At 46.1% G+C, this 18,962-nt stretch overlaps 1 protein-coding gene across 1 annotated transcript; it reads right to left on the bottom strand.

Annotated features, from left to right (window-relative positions):
* Positions 1 to 5,827: 5,827 nt before the first annotated feature.
* LOC127462999 (ly6/PLAUR domain-containing protein 2-like) lies at positions 5,828 to 14,093 on the bottom strand. The gene is made up of 3 exons (XM_051771967.1): positions 13,975 to 14,093; positions 9,855 to 9,974; positions 5,828 to 8,267 (listed from the first exon to the last, which is right to left on the bottom strand). The coding sequence occupies exons 1-3, from the start codon at positions 14,024 to 14,026 to the stop codon at positions 8,056 to 8,058; spliced, it is 384 nt and encodes a 127-aa protein (XP_051627927.1). The 5' UTR covers positions 14,027 to 14,093; the 3' UTR covers positions 5,828 to 8,055.
* Positions 14,094 to 18,962: the final 4,869 nt, after the last annotated feature.

Raw genomic sequence — 18,962 nt, 5'->3', positions numbered from 1 at the left:
GAGGATTCATGAATTGCCTTTATAAAGGGGTAATATTATAGCTCAGAGATTGAATAAAACATCTCTCAGCTCCTTTGTCCAACTCACCTGTGCCCCAGGAGACTCTGAAACAACAGATCCTCTAAGGACCCTTCTTGTGATGTTCTTCTAACTCATGAGACCTTGGCCACAGCTTGGATTGCTCAAGGGGACAGTCACAATTAATAATAATAATAATAATAAATATTGTGCTTGGAGAGCTGATCTTTCAAGAGCAGCTCAGTATGTCCACGCCCATGGAAATCTCATCCAGGAGCAGGGAGAAGCAAGAACAGCAATTTATTATTTATGGATTTCTGCCCATCACAGTGAAGGTCTGGGACAGCCTCTCACCAGCAGAGCCACAAAGATGCACAGACTTCAGGTGAATTTTTTTTCTTCCAATACGTGATAAGAAGAATTGAGGGTAAGGGTTGAGTTTTCTAAGCTGAGGAGACACTTTGCACATGGTCATTGAGTTTGGTAGTAAAAGCCCCTTGAGATTCCTCAAGTGGCTTCCTGTGCTGGAGGAATCCTGTGGCATCTTTGCAAAAAGAAGCTTTCAGAAAACCCTGCCGTGATCTGTGGCCACCAGCAGCCGAAAGAAATCTTCCAGTTATATTCCCCAAAGGCAGAGATAAAGCAGACCCCATTCCCAAGCTGACCATGACAGCATTTTGTTTAAAAGCCCTTATTTTCTGGGTCAGAACTCAGACATTTTGCTGTCATCCCTCCCCTCATCACCGGGATGATTTTCCTCCTCCGCCGTGAGCTCGTCAGAGTCTGTCACCACCCCCTGGGTGTTTGTTTTTCTTCCAGATTTGGATGTCACCCCCTCAACACAGTGCCAGCTGTCTTTGTGCTATAAACACCTCCTCCCCCGTGGCCTTTCTCCCGGGAGCCAGGAGAGATTAGGAACAAAACCTGGCTTGTTTTCAGCCCGGCTTTGTAAGGCCACGGCTCATCCGATCGCGGGTTTGTGCGTGAACAGGTGACAACAGGGGGATGCTGCTTTGGATTTGTTGCATGGCAGGAGCTTGTGAAAGTCCCTGTGGGCTTCAGGAAATGGATATCCAGGTGGAAAAGGTTCTACTGAAGATTGAAGCCTTTTTTTTCTTAGGCTGAGGGACTGTGGTGAAGAACAGCATCAAAGCACATGAATCAGCTCACGGTGTTCTGGTGCCACCAGGAACCCTCTGTGGGCTGATGTTCCTCACTGGGAGCAGTGTCAGTCCATCTCTCATCTCTTCTGCCTCACAGCCACCCTCTGGAATCCTGCCACTGCCCGGGGCAGAGTTTCGAGTGGTGAAATTCCTCCCACCTCCGGGATTTCCAATGGAAAATCCTTGTGGCCCAGCCTGTGTTTGGGCCTCGTGGGGAAACCAAGGGGTGTGTGGGGCAGAAGGGCTCAAAGAAGGTATAAAACTTCCCCTCGCAAGGCACTGAAGGGCTTCTTGGAGGTGTCCTGTGCAGGGCCATGAGCTGGACTTGATGGTCCTTGTGGGTCCCTTCCAGCTCAGGACATTCCTTGATTCTATTCCATGATTTTAAGTCCGAAGGTACCGAAGAAGCAAATGCACCTTGATGTGACTCAACCTGTTTTTCCAGGAATTTTTTTCTATCTCATTGCCAGATTATTGGGTGAAAGCAATTTCTTTTGCAAGGAGAGGAAGGGATGTACATCCCAGTCCCAACTCCAGCTGGGAACAAGAGAGGAGGAATTCTTTGTTTCCGGACACTGATGAGTCCAGGACAAAACTGGGCATGAAACCAGGGGCTGGACAATTCTCCAGTGCTGGTGGTGCCTCTGCTGATGTGACTGAGGGCACATCAAACTGGCCTTGAAATGGGGAGGAATCACCTGAAGACACAGAAAACATTTCCAGCTCATGTATTCCAAGGGCCTGGAGTGATAGGAAAGGGGGGAATGGCTTTAAATTAGAAGAGAGCAGGTTTAGATTGGATATTAGGGAGAAATTCTTCCCTGTGAGGGTGGTGAGGGCTTGGAATGGAATTCCCAGAGAAGCTGTGGCTGCCCCAGCCCTGGAAGTGTTCCAGGCCAGGTTGGACAGGACTTGGAGCAACCTGGGAATAGTGGGAGGTGCCCATGGCAGGGGGTTGAAAATAGATGATCTTTATGTTCCTTCCAACCCAAACCATTCCATGATTCTATGATTCCATTAAGAGACTTGCTGTCCAAAACAGCCTGGAGTATTTTTGGTCCTCTGATCCCTGGATTTCATATCCTACGGATTTTGGTTGCCTTTAACCTTGTAGGATTTGACCTTCATGGATTTCAAGGATATGCCCCCCAAGGAACCAGAGCAAAATCCTTTCATCCCAAGGCACAACACCCTGACCCCCATTTAGGAAGCACATTCCAAACCTCCAAGCTCAGTCCACACTCAAATGGGTGACTGGACTGTCCCTGGAGCCACCAACGTGTCACAATTTCCGTTTGTTTAACGGGGGCTGAGAGGAAAAAGTGGGATCAGGATCCAGAGCAGCCCCACAAGGCACAGAATGACCAACTGACACACCCTGTGCTTTTCCAAACCTCCAGAAGCTTTGGAGAGAAGCCCCAGGCCTGTGACAGAAGTAAAGCCCAGACAGACCATCTGCCCTCTTTTAGGACGCTCTGAGCATCCCTTTTGTATTCAAATGACCCCAAATGACTTTTCTAAATTAAGAAACCTCGATGCTGTGCTTGCCTCCTGCCCCCCTCAATACATTCGCTCCTGACACCTTCTTTTCACCTCATTTTTAGGGCATTTGCCTCAGTTTTCAGGCGGGAATAAAGAGGTAAAGAGGCTTCAGATCCTTTCCTCTGGAATTAGGGATGTGAGACTCATGCAGGAGAGAAATGAAGATATCTGAGAGAGGATGTGCTGCCGTGGCAGAGCCAGATGCTTCAAATCATCCAAACCCTAATATGGAAAAACACATCTATTTCAAGACCCCAAAAACCATCCCCCCTGCACAAGATAAGTTTGAGATGAGAAATAATATGGGAGTGATATTGAAAATGATATCCCTGCTGCTGCTGCTGCTGCACTTCAGTCCTGCCAAGAGCATTCCATAATTAATAACTCCTTCAGATGGAGCGACTTGCCTTGGATTAAACATTTAAATCCCTGTCTGTGCAGGGGAGACGGGGGCAGATTTCTCCAGAAGCCTCGCAGCTACACACTGATGGATATTTATATTCCAGAATAGGTATTTTTAGCAGGAACTACAAGTCCTCTCTGTGTTTGATGACATCAGAGATCTGTTTTACATTAACTATCAGGACTGCAAAAAATATCCCCATTTTTTCCCCCCTCTTGGAGTTTCACAACAGTTTCTGCCCTTGACTTGTCTCATCTCTGTTTTTTTCGTGTTCATCTGGATTAATGCACATTCCAAGAGGTTTTTGTTTGGTTTTTTTCCCTCTCTTGCTCCAAAAGGAGATAAAATATATAAAGTTTTTTAAAAAATCAAACAGCCAAAGAGCTCCTGGTGTTTCCCACCTCAGAGTTTGAGCCGGGCTGCAATTGGGGCCTGCTGAGATAAACGTGGCTGCACGTGGGGTGTCCGGTGTCCCGCTGTGGAAAACACCTGGAAATGATCCCTGTTGGAAAACCCAGCCCTCTAAATATCAATCCTGCTGTTTGTGTGTCTCTTGCAGCCCCAGGGATGCTCCTGTTGGAATCCTGCCCAAGCCAAACCAGCGGGATTGAACCCGCCCCAGTTCGAGGGAAAACCGGGTGTTCCGCGATTCCAGAGGACGGAATTAACTTTTGGAATTGCTGCTCCACCTTCAAGGCTCGTGGAGCCCTCAAGGAAAGGCCATTCAAAGCAGGCACAGCTCCCTGAGGGTTGGCTGGAGGTGGGATTTCCCACTTGGAATATCCTCACTGGTGTGGGTCTGCAAACACCTCCCTGGAAGTTTAGTCTCTGTTGTTCTTTGCTCTTTGATTTCCAGATGGACAAAAACACTTGGAGATTTGCAACCAAAAGCAAGTGATGAAGATCAGGAAGAAATTCTTCCCTGGGTGGGTAGTGAGAGATTGGAATAGAATTCCCAGAGAAGCTGTGGCTGTTCCATCCCTGGAAGTGTCCAAGGCCAACTTGGAGCAACCTGGGATAATGGAAGCTGTCCCTGTCCATGGAAGGGGGTAGAACTGGATGATTTTTAAGCTCCTTTCCCACCCAAACCATTCCATGATTCCATGATGTGCAAGGCTGCCCCACATCTGCAGAAGGGCTGGAAAAGGCAATTCCTTGGTCAAATAAAGCACAAAACCCCAAGAAATGCCCTGAAATTTGGAGATAAAACCTGTGCATGTGCATAGAAAGGCTCCTGTTTAAACCAAGCCCTCAGAGGGACGAGTAAAATCCTTCAGCAGAGCAACATCTTCTGCTGTGAAGCCTCGTCTTGCAGGGCCAGGAGGCTGCAGGTCTTTCTGTGGCCTTTTGGAGCCACATCTTTCCCTGTCCTATTTAATTCAGCCTAAATTTAAACTTCTCCCTCCGCGTGTCCACTCGACCCAGTGACGTAAAACTCGGTCGAGTCCTTTGATTCCTCTGGTAGTGCCCTGGGTTTGTGGGGCAGTTTAAGTCCTAAGGACCAAACAGGAGGATAAATAACAGGAATAACCCAAAAAAGAAAGCAGCAAAATCATATTTTTCAAGGGCTCCCAGCCTGTGGTTTGTGGCTCCCATGGTGTGAGTAGGTGATTATTAAAAAGGACATTTTGTGCCCCCTGATGCTCCCCCAGAAGGGTTTTTTTCACCTCAGCTAATCAGGGAATGTACTAAGTGGGTTTTGAAGATTAAAAAGAAAAAATCTGATTTTGAGGCTTTTTTGGCTGCAGAAGAAAAAAAGAGGAGGGAAAAAAGGAGAAAACAAAGGGAGGGAAAAAGCAGGAAAGAGGAGGAAAAAGGAGTAGAAAAAGGAGAGAAGGGAGAAGAAAGGGAGAAGGAAGAAAGGGAGAAGAAAGGAGGAAAAAGGGAGGAAAAAAGGGAAGAAAAGGGAGAAAAACAGGGAAAAAGAGGGGGAAAGGGAGAAAGAGGAGAAGAAAAAGGGGGGACAAGGAGGAGAAAAAGGAGGAGGAAAAGGAGAAAAAAAGGAGGGAAGGGGGGAAGGGGGAAAGAGGGAAAAGGAGGAAAAAAGGAAAAAAAAGAAAAAAAAGGAGGAAAAAGGGGAGAAAAAAGAGAAAAGAGGGGCTAAAAAAGGAGAAGGGGAAAAGGGAGGAAAGGAGGGAAAAGGAGAAAAAACGAGAAAAAATGGAGAAAAAAGAGAAAAAGGGAGAGGAAAAGGAGAAAAAGAGAAAAAAGGGAAAAAATGAGAAAAAAGGGAGGAAAAAAAGGAGGAAAAAAGGGGGAAAAGGAAAAAAAATGGAGGAAAAATGAGAAAAAAATGAGAGGGAAAGGAGAAAAAAGGAGAAAAAAGGAGAAAAAAGGAGAAAAAAGGAGAAAAAAGGAGAAAAAAGGAGAAAAAAGGAGAAAAAAGGAGAAAATGGTCTCTTCCAACCTCCTATTGCCTCAATGCCAGTCTCTCTTTGCCTCCTGCAGGAGAAGCTGCTCCATGAAACCCCCCAGTTCCCCCAGTGTTGTCCCAAATGACCCTCCTGTAGCCACTGGGTTGTTCTTCACCCTCTGCCACTCTTCTCCCACTCCTTTTCCAGCAGGAATAGCCTTAAATGTGGCTCTTCCAAAGTGTATTTTTGTGTAGTTTCCCCCCTCTCCGGCGCAGATCTGTCCTTCCTGCCCCGTCCTCCCTCCCTGGGGGAATCTGAGCGCCCAAGGAAGATGTTACAGGCTGAAAAACCAGAGGATCCAACTTTATTTTCCAGATTCTCACCCGGGAGGGAAGTCACGCCCTCCCTGGATGCAGATCCTGCCCCATCCATGAGAGCTGGAGGGAAGCCCAGCCCGGTTTCGCACTGGAATGGCCACTGGGGACACCCTGAACACAACAAAGATGTGATTTAAGGGTGACAGTGACGGTGATTTGCTTCTGGCCTGGCATCAGGCTGGTTTTGGAGCAGGGAAACCGGGAACAGATGAGTAGGAAGCAGAAACTGGTGCTCAGTGTCTGTGAGGGTGGGTGGAATATTGGTGTTGGAGTAACTACCCATTATTCTCCTCTCCATGATGTTTTTCCTCATGGATCTCAGCATTCCAAGGGTGTTTTGGGGAAGCTGTTGGGGTTTTAGGGAGAACAAAGGGGCTCCTCAGCCCCCTGAGTCCCAGGATTGCACAGGGACCCTCTACCAGGGAATGCAAAGGTTGGCAGAGTTTTCTTGCAGATGGTGCTGAGACAGAGCTTGGGAAACGAGTTCTCTGTGCAAGGAGGAAAAACAGTCCCCTCGCTTTGGTTTCCTGCTGGTGTTGTATGGAAACTGTGAAAATGGGGGAAAAGGGAGAGGGAAATGAGGGGGAAGAGAGGGGGAAGCGAGGGGGAAGCAAGGAAGGAGAAAAGGAGGAGAGAAAAAGAGGAGAGAAAAGGGAGGAGAGATAAGGAGAAGAGAAAAGAAGGAGGGAAAAAGAAGAAGGAAAAAGGGAGGAGAGAAAAGAAAGGAGAAAGAAAAAGGGAGGAGAGAAAAGGAAAGAGAGATAAGGAAGGAGAGATAAGGAGAGAAAAGGGAAGGAGAAGGAAAAAAGGAGAAGAGAAAAGGAATGAGAAGGAAAAAAGAAGGAGAGAAAAGGAAGAAGAGAAAGAGAAGGAGAAGGAAAAAAGGAAGGGAGAAAAGGAGGAGACAAAAGGAAGGAGAGAAAAGAAGGGAGAAAAAAAAAGAAAGGAGGAAAAAGAAAGGAGGAGGAAAAAAGAAGGAGGAGAGAAAAGGAAGGGGGAGGGAAAATGGAGGGAAAACAGCTTTTGGCACAGAGGAGGTTGCAGGGGTGCCCTGAGCACACAGGGGTGGTGCCCGGGCTGTGTCCATGGATGGTGCCCAGGCTGTGTCCATGCTCCACTCCACCCTTGCTCTGCCAGGGGGTTCCTGCTGCCCTGGATGAGCCCTGGCTGCACGAACAGAGCAAATGGCAAATTCCCTGGTTCTCCCACCCCGGAGAGGGCTGGGAGCTGGGAACACCTGGCTCATCCTTATCTGCTTCCACTGCAGCTGCTTTTCTAGCAGACAGGGCAGCAGAATCAATTCCACAGGTGCTCCAAGCAAATCCCAGCTGGGATCCAGGAGTGCTGGTAACTGGCTTTTCCCAGAGTTGGGGGTCTGGGATAATAATTCGTTTTCCTTTCCTGCTGTGGAGGGATGAGGGGAGGGCAGACTAAGAGAAGAATTTGCTTGGAATAGTGTGTAAAACATCTGGGAAGGGAACTCTGGGAGCTCTGGCTGCAACCTGAGCTCAGGTAGAGGATCCTGAGGGGTTCATGTGGCCAAATTCCCAGATTTGGTTTTCCAGGTCTAACCTACCCTGGCCTGGTGAGTCTGGGGGATGTTCTGAGCTTTCCAGAAATACATCCCATCCCAACCCACAGAAGCTGAGCCCTTCTGAACTCATTCCATAGCTTATTCCTGACCAAATGAAGTGCCAGCTCTCTGCCATTGCCATCCACACTCTGATGGGCAGCAAAAAACCCAGGACCAGATCCATCTGCTCCTCTGACTCAGGAGGTGGCACCAGAGCTGCCCAGGGAAGTTGAAATTGTGGCTTCCCCATCCCTGGAATTGTTCCAGGCCAGGTTGGAGAGGGCTTGGAGCAACCTGGGATAGTGGAGGGTGCCCCTGCCCGTGGCAGGGGGTTGGAACGAGCTGATCTTGAAGGTCCCTTCCCAACCCATTCCATGATTCTATAGAACCAAGAAGTTCCAAAATGGATCAAAAGCAGCTGAAAGTGAGGAAACATCTGGTTGGCACCCAGAAGCTGGAAATTTGAGGGGTTTAGCTCCAGGTGCCCAAACTCTTGGCTTGAATCCACTTGAGTTCTCAGCGTTGGGAGACGAGTGAAGCCACGCGGCAGCAGAGGAGGTCGTTCCCAAGGGATCGAAGAGTTCCCTTGGCAGAGAGAGGGGAGGGGATATTTTGGCTTGGGACACTACAGGGAGCACTGGAGGAGCTTCCCAAGCAGCAGGACCAGCAGAGGCAGGGCCGAGGAGCTGCTCCTCACCCCGCTGCTGGCCCTGGTGTCGCTGGTGCACAGGTCAGTGTAGCAGCAGGACTTGGGTTTGTTGTCCCCGATGCCGTTGTTGGGCAGACATTCCTCCTCACAGCTCCTGGTCACCGTGATGTTCCCAAAAAAGGGATAACCTGGGAGAGGCAGGTTGGAGGAGAGGAGAAGGTAAGAGAGGGGAAGAAACGGTAAAGGAAGTGCAGGCAGCTGGTGTGGAGAAACACAGGAAAATTAGGTGTGGAACGTCTTTAATCTGTGGATGCCTCTAATCCAGGCTATTTTTTGTGGGAATAGGGCCACAGATTCTTAGTGCTGACTCTCTCTAATCCTCCTGCTCCTTGCTAAATTATTCCAACATGGTAGAGGGACACAAATCCCTGTCCAAGTTTGAATACAGCTATAAATTCAGGGCCTGTAAGGGCACAGGGGAGGGAAAGGCAAAAAAAACCAGAGCAAAGTATACTTTTAAAAATATATGTTAAAAAATCATAAAACATTTTCTATCTTTATATTTATATTTTTATATTTATATTTGTGTTTATAATTTTGTGTTTATAATTTCATATTTATATTTATATTTTATACTTATATTTTATATTAGAATTTTATATTAGAATTTTATATTTATGTTTATGTTTTCTATATTTATATATGATATATTTCTATTGCTATTTTATCAATAAATAAATATTTATTAATAAATAAATACATAAATAAATATTTATTGATAAATAAATACATAAATATATATTTCTATATGCTTATATATAATATATAATATATAATATATATAATAATATATAAATATATAAATATATATTATATATATTATATATATTATATATTTATCTTTATATACATTTAGATAAATTTATTTAATGCCTTGATTAAAATTTAATATATAAAATATATGTAAAATATATAAAAATATGAACATTAAAAAGTTATCTAATATATATAAATAAAAATAATATATATTTCTAAAAATCTCTAATATATACATAACGAGTCTTTTGTACTTCACTACGAGGCTCCAAATCTGATGGATTCCTCTCCTTCCCTCTTTATAGCGGGATAACTTCACTTGGATACTATAGAGGAGTTAAGGGGTAATCCAAGCTGGGACTGGGATGGGGGAGGGAAGCGTGTCCAGCAGGTTGAGGGAGGTGATTTTGCCTCTCTACTCTGCTCTGGTGAGATCCCACCTGGATCACAGCATCCAGATCCAGAGTTCTGAGCAGAAGAATGACCTGGACCTGTTGGAACAGGTCCAGAGGATGCCACGGAGATGCTCCAAGGGCTGGAGCTCCTTTACTCTGGAGCCAGGCTGGGAGAGCTGGGGGGGTTCACCTGGAGAAGAGAAGGCTCCAGGGAGACCTGAGAGCCCCTTCCAGGGCCTAAAGGGGCTCCAAGAGAGCTGGAGAGGGACTTGGGACAACGGATGGAGTGGCAGGACAAGGGGGAATGGTTTTAAACTGACAGGATAGATTTAGATGGAATATTGGGAAGGAATATCCCTGTGAGGGTGGTGTGGGACCAGGATAGAATTCCCAGTGAAGCTGTGGCTGCCCCATCCCTGGAAGTGTTCCAGGCCAAGCTGGGGCAACCTGGTCTAGTGGAAGGTGTCCCGGCCCATGGAATTTGGATGATCCCTTCCATCCCAACCCATGTTGTGAGTCTCTGCTCCCTCCCCAGGAGCATTCCCAGGAATCAGTGGGACTCACCCGTGTCCACGGAGTGCAGGGTCGTGGTGCACACGTTGCTCTTGGGCGGGCACAGGGTGGCTGTTCTGCACTTGGAGATGTCCGTGGGCTCCTTGCACGTGTAGCATCGTAAGGATTGGGCTGCAGAGGGGACACAAAGGCTCTGAGGTGGCACGAGGTGACACAAAAGGTGACACAAAAGGTGACACAAAAGGTGACACAAGGCTTCAGCTGCCTGACCGAGAGCTGGTGGTGTCCAAAACTAAGCAGGTTTGGAGGCAACAGCAAAGCTTGGATATGTCAGGGAGGAAAACACCAAACCCCAGCAGCAAAGACAAGGAGGGTGTGGCAGGAGCTGAGCCCAAATGCTGCCTGGGGGGCTCAGCAGCTCCCCCCAAAAAAGAGCAGGGATTTAGAGTGGTCTCTTGATGTACCTGTGAATTCCCTGCAAAAACAATGTTGGACAAGAGCCAAATATTCCGGTTCAAGAAGAGGGGACTGAGGGGAGAGCTCAGAGTTTGGCTCCCACTTTCTGGTGAGGAGAAGCAGAGGGGTCAGGCACTGATCTCTACTCTGTGGTGACCCGTTACAGGACATCAGGGAAAGGCTGGAGCTGCTCCAGAGGAGGTTTAGGTTGGATCTTGGGAAAAGGTTCTTCCCCCAGAGGGTGGTTGGGCACTGAACAGGCTCCCCAGAGAATTCCAAGGCTGTCAGAACTCAAGGAGCATTGGGACAACGCTCTCAGGGACAGGGTGGGATTGTTGGGGTGTTCTGTGCAGGAGTTGGACTGGCTGGTCCTTGTGGATCCCTTCCAACTCAGGATATTCTCTGATTGTATGGAAATACCTCCTCCTGCTGGGAACAGCCTCCCCCAGCCGGCCAAGTGTGGCAGTTCCCCCATCCCTCCTCCCGCAGCGGCAGCTCCTTCCCGCCTGTTCAGAGGGAATTCTGCAGGAATCGGGAACTGAGAGCAGAGCTGAAATTCCAGAGCTGCCTCAGAGATCCCGAGGGCTGGAAAACCCCACTTCCATCAGGGGCTTCTGCTGCTTTTTAAAGAGGTGACGCCCTAAACTCTTGCTGGCCGATGGAGGGACACCACCAATCCTTGATCCCGGCCAATCCTTGATCCCGGGCAATTCTGGATCCCGGGCAGTCCTGGATCCCGGCAGCTGCTCAAAATCCCTGTGTGAGCCCTTCCCATCCCAAACCGACAGATCCCGAGGGTGCGGATATTCCAAAGTCGTGGTTCTACCATCCCAAACCAACCAGCCAGTGCCATCTACTGGTAACAATGCAAATAAACGATGTTATGTGTTCTAACTCTGCTCCATCTGTTGCCGGAGAGGAAACTTCTGCGGCTTTGGGAGAAGGAGAAATTGTTTGGAGCCCCGATTTTCAATTTTTAATTTAAAAAAAATAAAAATATTAAATTTAAATTTAGGAAATTGGAAGAATTTTTAAGGCACCTGCTTTGGAAAATTCAGGTGTGTAGCAGAACCTGTCTTTGTCCTCTTTTTCAAAATTGGAAATTGAAGTTTTTAAATGTAAGTTAAAATTAAGTACTAAAAAAAAAAAAAAAGTTTAAAAATTAAAGTTAAATTTAAGTTTTAAAATGCAAGTTAAAAATCTAAATTTAAAATTATAATTACATTTAAATTTAAGAAATTTGAGGAATTTTTTAGGCATCTACTTCTCTCAGCACCTCCTTTGGAAAATTCAGGTGTGTGGTACAACCTGTCTTTGTCCACTTTTTCTGAATTTGAAATTGAAGTCTTTAAATGCAAGTTAAAATTAGGTACTAAAGAAAAAAAGTTTAAAAATTAAATATAGATTTAAGTTTAAAAATGTAAGTTAAAAATTTAAATTTTAAATTAAGAAAAATAATTACATTTGAATTTAAGAAATTGGAAGAATTTTTAAGGTGTCTACTTCTCTCAGCACCTCCTTTGGAAAATTTTGTGTAGTAGAACCTACACGATGCAAAATCTGTCTTTATCCTCTTTTTTTTTAAATTTAAACTTGAAGTTTTTAAATGCAAGTTAAATTAAATTAAAAATTAAAAAAGTTTAAAAATTAAAATTGGATTTAAATTTTAAAATGTAAGTTAATTTTTTAATTTAAAATTTAAATTAAATTTAAAATTTAAGACGTCTGAAGAATTTTTGCTTCTCTCAGCACCTCCTTTGGAAAATTCTGTGTAGTAGAACTGACACAATGCAAAAATTCTCTTTGTCCTCTTTTTCTGAAATTTAAAATTGAAGTTTTTAAATGTAAGTTAAAATTAAACATTAAAAAAAAAATTAAAAATGAAACTTAAATTTGTTTAAGATTTCGGTTAAAAATTAAAAATTTAAATTAAATTTAAAAATTAAGACATTTCAAGAATTTTTAAAATTACTTTTTCAGCACCTCTATTGGAAAATTCAAGCATGTAGTAGAATCTACATGATGCAAAAACTGTCTTTGTCCTCTTTTTTGAAATTTAAACTTGAAGTTTTTTAATTCAAGGTAACTAAATTTAAAAAAAGTTAAAAAAATTAAAGTTAAATTTAAGTTTTAATGGTGGGTGGATGGATGGGTGGTGGATGGATGGATGGATGGATGGATGGATGGATGGATGGATGAGTGGATGGATGGATGAGTGGATGGATGGATGGATGGATGAATGGATGGGTAGATGGATGGATGGATGGGTAGATGGATGGATGGATGAATGGATGGATGGAGGGGTGGGTGGATGGATGGATGGGTGGATGGATGGGTGGATGAAGCAGTGGTGGCACAAAGCACCTGAGAAATGGCTCTGCAACCTTTGGGGTTAAGGTGGTTTCCAAACCTCCCCATTTTCATGGAGAGCAGGGAAGTGCCCCAGACTCTGTGGGAATGAATTCCAGTTAAAAGCAGATTTAAGGAAGAAAAATTTCAGCCCCCTCATCTTTCACTGACTCAGAAGACATTGGTTTTGTAGGAAGGTTGCAGGGGAAGAGGAAGGATCCATAAGGATCAGACCAGGAGAACCAAACATGGACATCTCTGTGTCTTGATCTTGGGCTGATAATTCCCGGTTCATCACTATCCAACAGTACCTTTCATCCCTTGATATCACACCTCTGGAAGATGAATGGTCATAGACACATCCCTCACTTGTTCCTAAACCAGCTGCTTCCCACTAGATCATCCCAGAAAATCCATTTCTACCCTGACCTCAGCTCTATAGCAAAGGGTGGTGGTGCCTCTCTGTGCCACCACTGCCGGACCTATGAGTGAAAACCTGCTCTGTCAGATCCTCAGAAATTCCATTAGATCCAAAACAGGGCTCCAGATGGAGACATTTCCCCCCGTCCAGGCTGCCTTTCCTTTGGGATCCTTCAGGGTCCCATGGAAGCAGCCTGAGGGTCTCTGGGGCTGGAATTTAAACCCCACTGGAGTGGTGTCACCCCCAAGATGGAGCTGCAGTAGGTGACAAACAAATGGAGGAAGATACAACAATGACCAAACCCTGCTTGCCCAAAATCCAAACCCACCAGAGACCAAACCCCAACAGCCCCAGGGGATTTCCCACTCCCACCTGTGTCCTCATCTCTAGAAATGAGGGAAAATCCTGGAGCGGGTTTAATGAACCTTTACAAAGCCTTTGGAGTTTTTTCTCCTCCCTTCACTTGTATCTAGATTGAAGTTCATCCCACGGTTTTCAGCGCTTCCAGCAGCCAGCTGGGAGGTTTTAGGGATGGCAGGAGCTCTGGATGAACATATCCCACCCCATTCCTGAAGGGACAGGATGGCAGCTTAGGTTTAAGCTCTTGCCCAAGCTGGTCCTCCTGCCCTGTGCCACGTTGCTGCCATTTAGACCTAAGTCTTATAAAGTAGCCTTGATCCCCTCCATCCCTGGATATGGGATACACATCCCTGTGTATCCAAATGATATGCATCATTCCCAATCAGGAATCACAGCTCTTCCCACCAGGAACGCAAATCCCTTTTCCCCATTCACCCTCTCCAGTAACCTCCTTAAACACATAAAAGTGTTATTTCCCCTCCCTGGGGGTTCCCGGCTCTCTCTGCACTGATTCCTTTCCCCTCCCCTCCCAGGAATTTCCAGGGGATGGTCGTCCCTGCAGAACTGGGAATGAGGAGATCTTACCCAATTCCAGGCATGCCAAGCCAAGCAGGAGCCCAACCAGGAGCGTCTTCATGCTGAGGGCAGATCCGTGGAGCCAGGACAGTCAGGGAGAGCTGCTCCCAGGGAGCTTTATATGTTTTCCCACCCTCCACCACCTGCTGTTGATCCTTGTGGGCGGATTCCCTCGGGGTGATCAGGGGCGAGCTCGGCTCCAGCCTGGATTGGGATTTGCAGAGGAACGAGTTCCCCGGGGAGGTGACATCACCTCACTCCTGCCATACCTCGTCTCTTCCTCGGGTTTGTGTCCTGGGGCTGGTCCCATGGAAAAGCAAAAACACTGCGAGGTGTGCCAGGGCTTGGATGGGGAATGTGACAAGGAATGTTTGTTCCTTGCAGAGCCCGGAGCTGGGCCGTGTCACGTGTGGGCAGCTCCAGCCAAGGTGCAAGCGGCAACAGGCCGGCCTTCCACGTGCCTTGGGAAAATGTTTCCATGGACTGGTATTGCCTAAAGATGGCTGTTTTCCCAAATCCAGGGCAAAAGCAAGCCTGGCTTTTGGATGATAGTTCTTAACTAAGCCCTGGTGCTGAGCTGCTGGGCACAGGTGTCACCGGGAGGCCAGTGGGAGATGGTGCTTCCAAGTCTGGGGTTTGGATATGCCGTGTTGTTTTTCCAGGGCCTGGGTCATGCTGGGAAAGCAGGAAGCTCAACCTTCTTTTGGAAAACTGTCAACTATTTTCCAAATTTCCTTCTGACGCTGGGCAATAGACCCAATGTGGAGAAATGAAGCGATTTTTCCACTTCAGTACCTTCCTGAGAGCGAATATATTGCAAATATATCAAGGTCACCCTTTCAAACGCCCTAATTTACTCTGTATCTTATCCAATACTGGGGGAAACAGCTTAAAACACTTGGAACCGGGGAGAAATGATTTGCTTCTCCCTTTTGCCTGAGCCAGCAGCATTTCATATTTTCCCAGGAGAAGCTGAAAGACTTTTGGTCTTGGTTGGTTGTTGTGATCCACGCTGGAAAACCCCGGCCTTGTTGTGCAACTCCCCATAAAACAGCTGAATAAACCAGAGGAGAAAAGTTTGTGAATCACTGGGAAGTCACTTGGAGACTTCAGGGATGGAGCTGAGGTTGATGAACAAGGAGGTTTTAATGACTTGGTGCTTTGCTCATCACAGACTTGTTACGGCAACACACGTGGGCATTGCTGCCATTCCCGGCAGCCCAGCCTTTATTCCCTGTTTGAGGATGCCATTCCCAGCAGCCCAGCCTTTATTCCCAGTCTGAGGATGGCTCCCAGTAACCTGAGAAGCTTTGCTAAGGAAAATTTCCACAGTCGTGGATGACACAAAGCAGGGGAAGTGGGATCAGTGCTGTGCCTTGGTGAAAGGGAGGGAAAATTTGCACCCAACTATGAGAGTGAAAAATGTCCTTTATCTTTATTTTATCTTTCTGTGCTGTCAGAGACCAGGGACATAAAAAAACCCGGGTCACAATGTGAAGAAAACTGGCTCAAACAGAAAGAAAACCAGCTCAAACCGTCAAGAGAACCAGCTCGAACCATAAAGAAAGCCAGCTCAAAACAGAAAGGAAAGCAGCTCAAACACAGAGAAAACCAGCTCAAAAAATGAAGAAAAGCAAATATAAAGAAAATCAGCTCAAACATAAAGAACAGCGGCTCAAAACATAAAGAAAAGCAGCTCAAACATGAAGAAAAGCAAAAAAAAGAAAACCAGCTCAAGCATGAAGAAAAGAAGCTCAAAACATAGAGAAAAGCAACTCAAAATATAGAGAAAAGCAGCTCAAACATAAAGAAAAGCAGCTCAAATATAGAGAAAAGCAGCTCAAAACATGAAGAAAACCAGCTCAAAACATGAAGAAAAGCAGCTCAAAATATGAAGAAATGAAAACATAAAGAAAAGCAGCTCAAATATAGAGAAAAGCAGCTCAAACATGGAGAAAAGCAGCTCAAACATAAAGAAAAGCAGCTCAAAATATGAAGAAAAGAAAACATAAAGAAAAGCAGCTCAAATATAGAGAAAAGCAGCTCAAACATGGAGAAAAGCAGCTCAAACATAGAGAAAAGCAGCTCAAACATGAAGAAAAGCAAACATGAGGAAAAGCAGCTCAAACAGAACTCTCTGGATGTGCAGGAAAAACTCTGCTCCCTGAAAGCCAACAGACCTGGTTCCATCCAGATCCTTGTTGTAACCGGGCAGCTCGAGGCAAATTTGAGCAATATCCTAATTAACAACCTTGAAACTGGAAAAGATCCAGTGCTTTGAGCATTCCAGGTGGTTCTGCCTCCCTAGGAAAGCATGGTGGAGTTGGCAAACTAAAAGGTGGATGGTGTGTGGCTTGTTGAGTGGAGATGTTCCAGTGGTCCTCTCATACCTGAAAGTCATTCCATAGTGAGAAATCCTTGGAAGAAATCGGTGTGGTCGAAGGAATAGTTGTAAAATAACTTACCTCTGTCTAAAGGCTTGAAAAAGTTGGAGATCTTTCCATAAGATTCATTAAGAACCTCAGTATTAATGGGAAAAATTGGATTCTTTCCACTGGGAAAACAGCAGAGCTCCTGCAGGGTGGCTGAGTGTGCAACAGAGCCAGAATTCAGGGAGAGAGAAGTTGGGAATGTGCCCAGTAAAGTTGTGGAGGGAAGGAAAGGCCTCTAAGGTCTGTTACCTTTGAGGTATTAGTTGATGAAAAGATAAAGAGGTGAGATGGAGCCCTGAAAACCAATCCAAAACCCAACACAAACAACCCCAGGTGATGTGAACTCGTGTGTCAGGGTGGGAGGGAGGCTCTTGGCAGGGGGATTTGGAAAGTGAGAACATGCCACTGGCTTCTCAGCTGGAATTTCACTGCCCCTGTCAAGAAAAAAATGGGGTGTCCTGACGGAAAAAAACCCAACCCAACAGATAGAAACTAATGGGTTTAGTTTAGGATCCACCCCAAAAGATGATCCCAAACGACTGTTTTATCTTGCCAGAGTTAAGACAAGCCAAAGTTAAATGAGACTGGGAATCAGAGGTTGGGTCTTGATGGGGAAAATTGGATTCTTTCTATTGGAAAAGGCAGGGTAGAAACTCTACCTGCTTTGAGCTGAGCTTGATAAATGTGTGGAAGATGTGGTTTGACATAGTTAGGTCAGGCTTAGACAACTTGTAGGGCTCAGGAGGCCTTAAATTCCCATCTGTCTCTGTCAGGAGCAAGGTTTTGAGCCCTGACTGACAAGAGCCATAAGGGACTTGGGTTGAAATGTCACTTCAGGTCTGAAGACGTGAGAATATAAACGAGGTGTGGTGCGTAGGGAGAAAGGTTTGTATGCCAAAAACCTCTTGGAATTCTCAGTGATATCAATCCAAACCCACTCCCAGCCTGTCCCTGGGAGACTGTCTTTATTTATAAGGTGATACAGGGAGATATAATCTCTCTCTGCTTATCACATCCACCAGGAAAGGCAGGTGACATAAATTCGGTGTTTACAGGTTTATAACTCCCTGATTTGACTTCCCTCACAGTTAATTCTTGTTTGAATAAAAAAGAAAGCAGATTTTGTGGCAGGGAGTGAACAGCAAGCTGTGATGAGCTGGTGCAGAGGTTGGATACGAACCAGGTGTAAAATTACTCCTGTGTAAAATACTTGTACTCCGATTTGTAGAGTTCCTACAACCAGTAGCTCCCGTTACCCCTCAACTAAACTTAATTTCCCACTGTTGCAATTTTCCTCTCCCCCGTGGAGATGTATTTTGTTTAGGATATTTCTTTGGTAGAACTTTGGTGGGTTCTTTGACTCCTTCTCCAGGAAGTCTGTTCTCCAGGGCTTTAATTCTCCAAGTGATCCTTCTCTGAACCACCTCTGGTTTATCACCTTCTCCCCTACATTGCCCAGCCAGAACTGGATATTGCCTTGACCCGCTCCATGGAATCATGGAATGGTTTGGGTTGGAAGGGACTTGAAAGATCATCCAGTTCTACCCCCTGCCACAGGCAGGGACACCTTCCACTGGCCCCGGTTGCTCCAAGCCCCATCCAAAGGTGGCTTTGGACACTTCCAGGGATGGGGCAGCCACAGTTTCTCTGGGCAGCCTGTGCCAGGGCTTCACCACCCTCACAGGGAGGAATTTCTTCTCAATGTCCCATCTAACCCTGCCCTCTGGCAGTTTAAAGTCATTCCCCCTTATCTTATCATTCCAGGCCCTTATCCAAAGTCTCTTTCCCCACTTCAGGTACGGAGAGGCTGGAAAAAGGTCACGCCACACTCTTCTCTTTTCCAGTCCCAGGCATGAGCAGAGCAGATCCTTCTGTCACAAGACAAGCACCAAACATCCACATGTGGCACTGTGGTCATGTCATGGTAACCTTGGCATCAGTCCACGTGGTGGCCATGTCTTCCCCGGGAGCTGTTTTGCAGGATGGAGGCTGTTTGGTTTTCCGGGTGTCGGATTCCAGACATCATGGTGACAGCTGGAATAGAGAAAAATAAATATGACTGATCAATGCATTGACTCACCTGCAGTTCAGCTCCTGTGCCTCAGGGAGGGTGGATTTTTCTTGGGGGATTTCTGGGCGATTGTGTCTGCGAGTTCCAGCATCTCCATCTGTGACTCAGCAGCGGGAAACCTCTCTACCCGTATCCATGGATGCAGGGATGTTTGAGGAGGTGGTGAGCCAATGGAAGTTCCACCTCTCACGGGTGTGTGTGTGTGTCAACAACAAGACTTTGGGCTTGTTGGGGTGGGGTTGGTCTCCACCCTCCTGATGAAACTCTGCAGGAAGGAATTCAGGTTTCGAGCAGGGTGAAAGTGTGAGGGTGACTCTTGGGCCACCCACCCTCTGGGAGGTCTTCAGGTCTTTCTTCCAGGGGGCTGCTTGATACAAAACACACATTTTTCCACACTGGGAAGTATCAAAGAGAATTCCAGAATCCCAGCATTGACTCGTTGAATCTGTAAAGAGCTTTTACCTGTGTCGGTGCTTCACTTTGGGGGTTTCCCC

The sequence above is a fragment of the Manacus candei genome, unplaced genomic scaffold (genome assembly GCF_025592945.1).
Source record: "Manacus candei isolate 608988 ecotype Guabito, Panama unplaced genomic scaffold, ASM2559294v1 h1tg000148l, whole genome shotgun sequence".
NCBI lineage: Eukaryota > Metazoa > Chordata > Aves > Passeriformes > Pipridae > Manacus > Manacus candei.
This window is presented reverse-complemented; position numbering and strand designations above follow the sequence as displayed.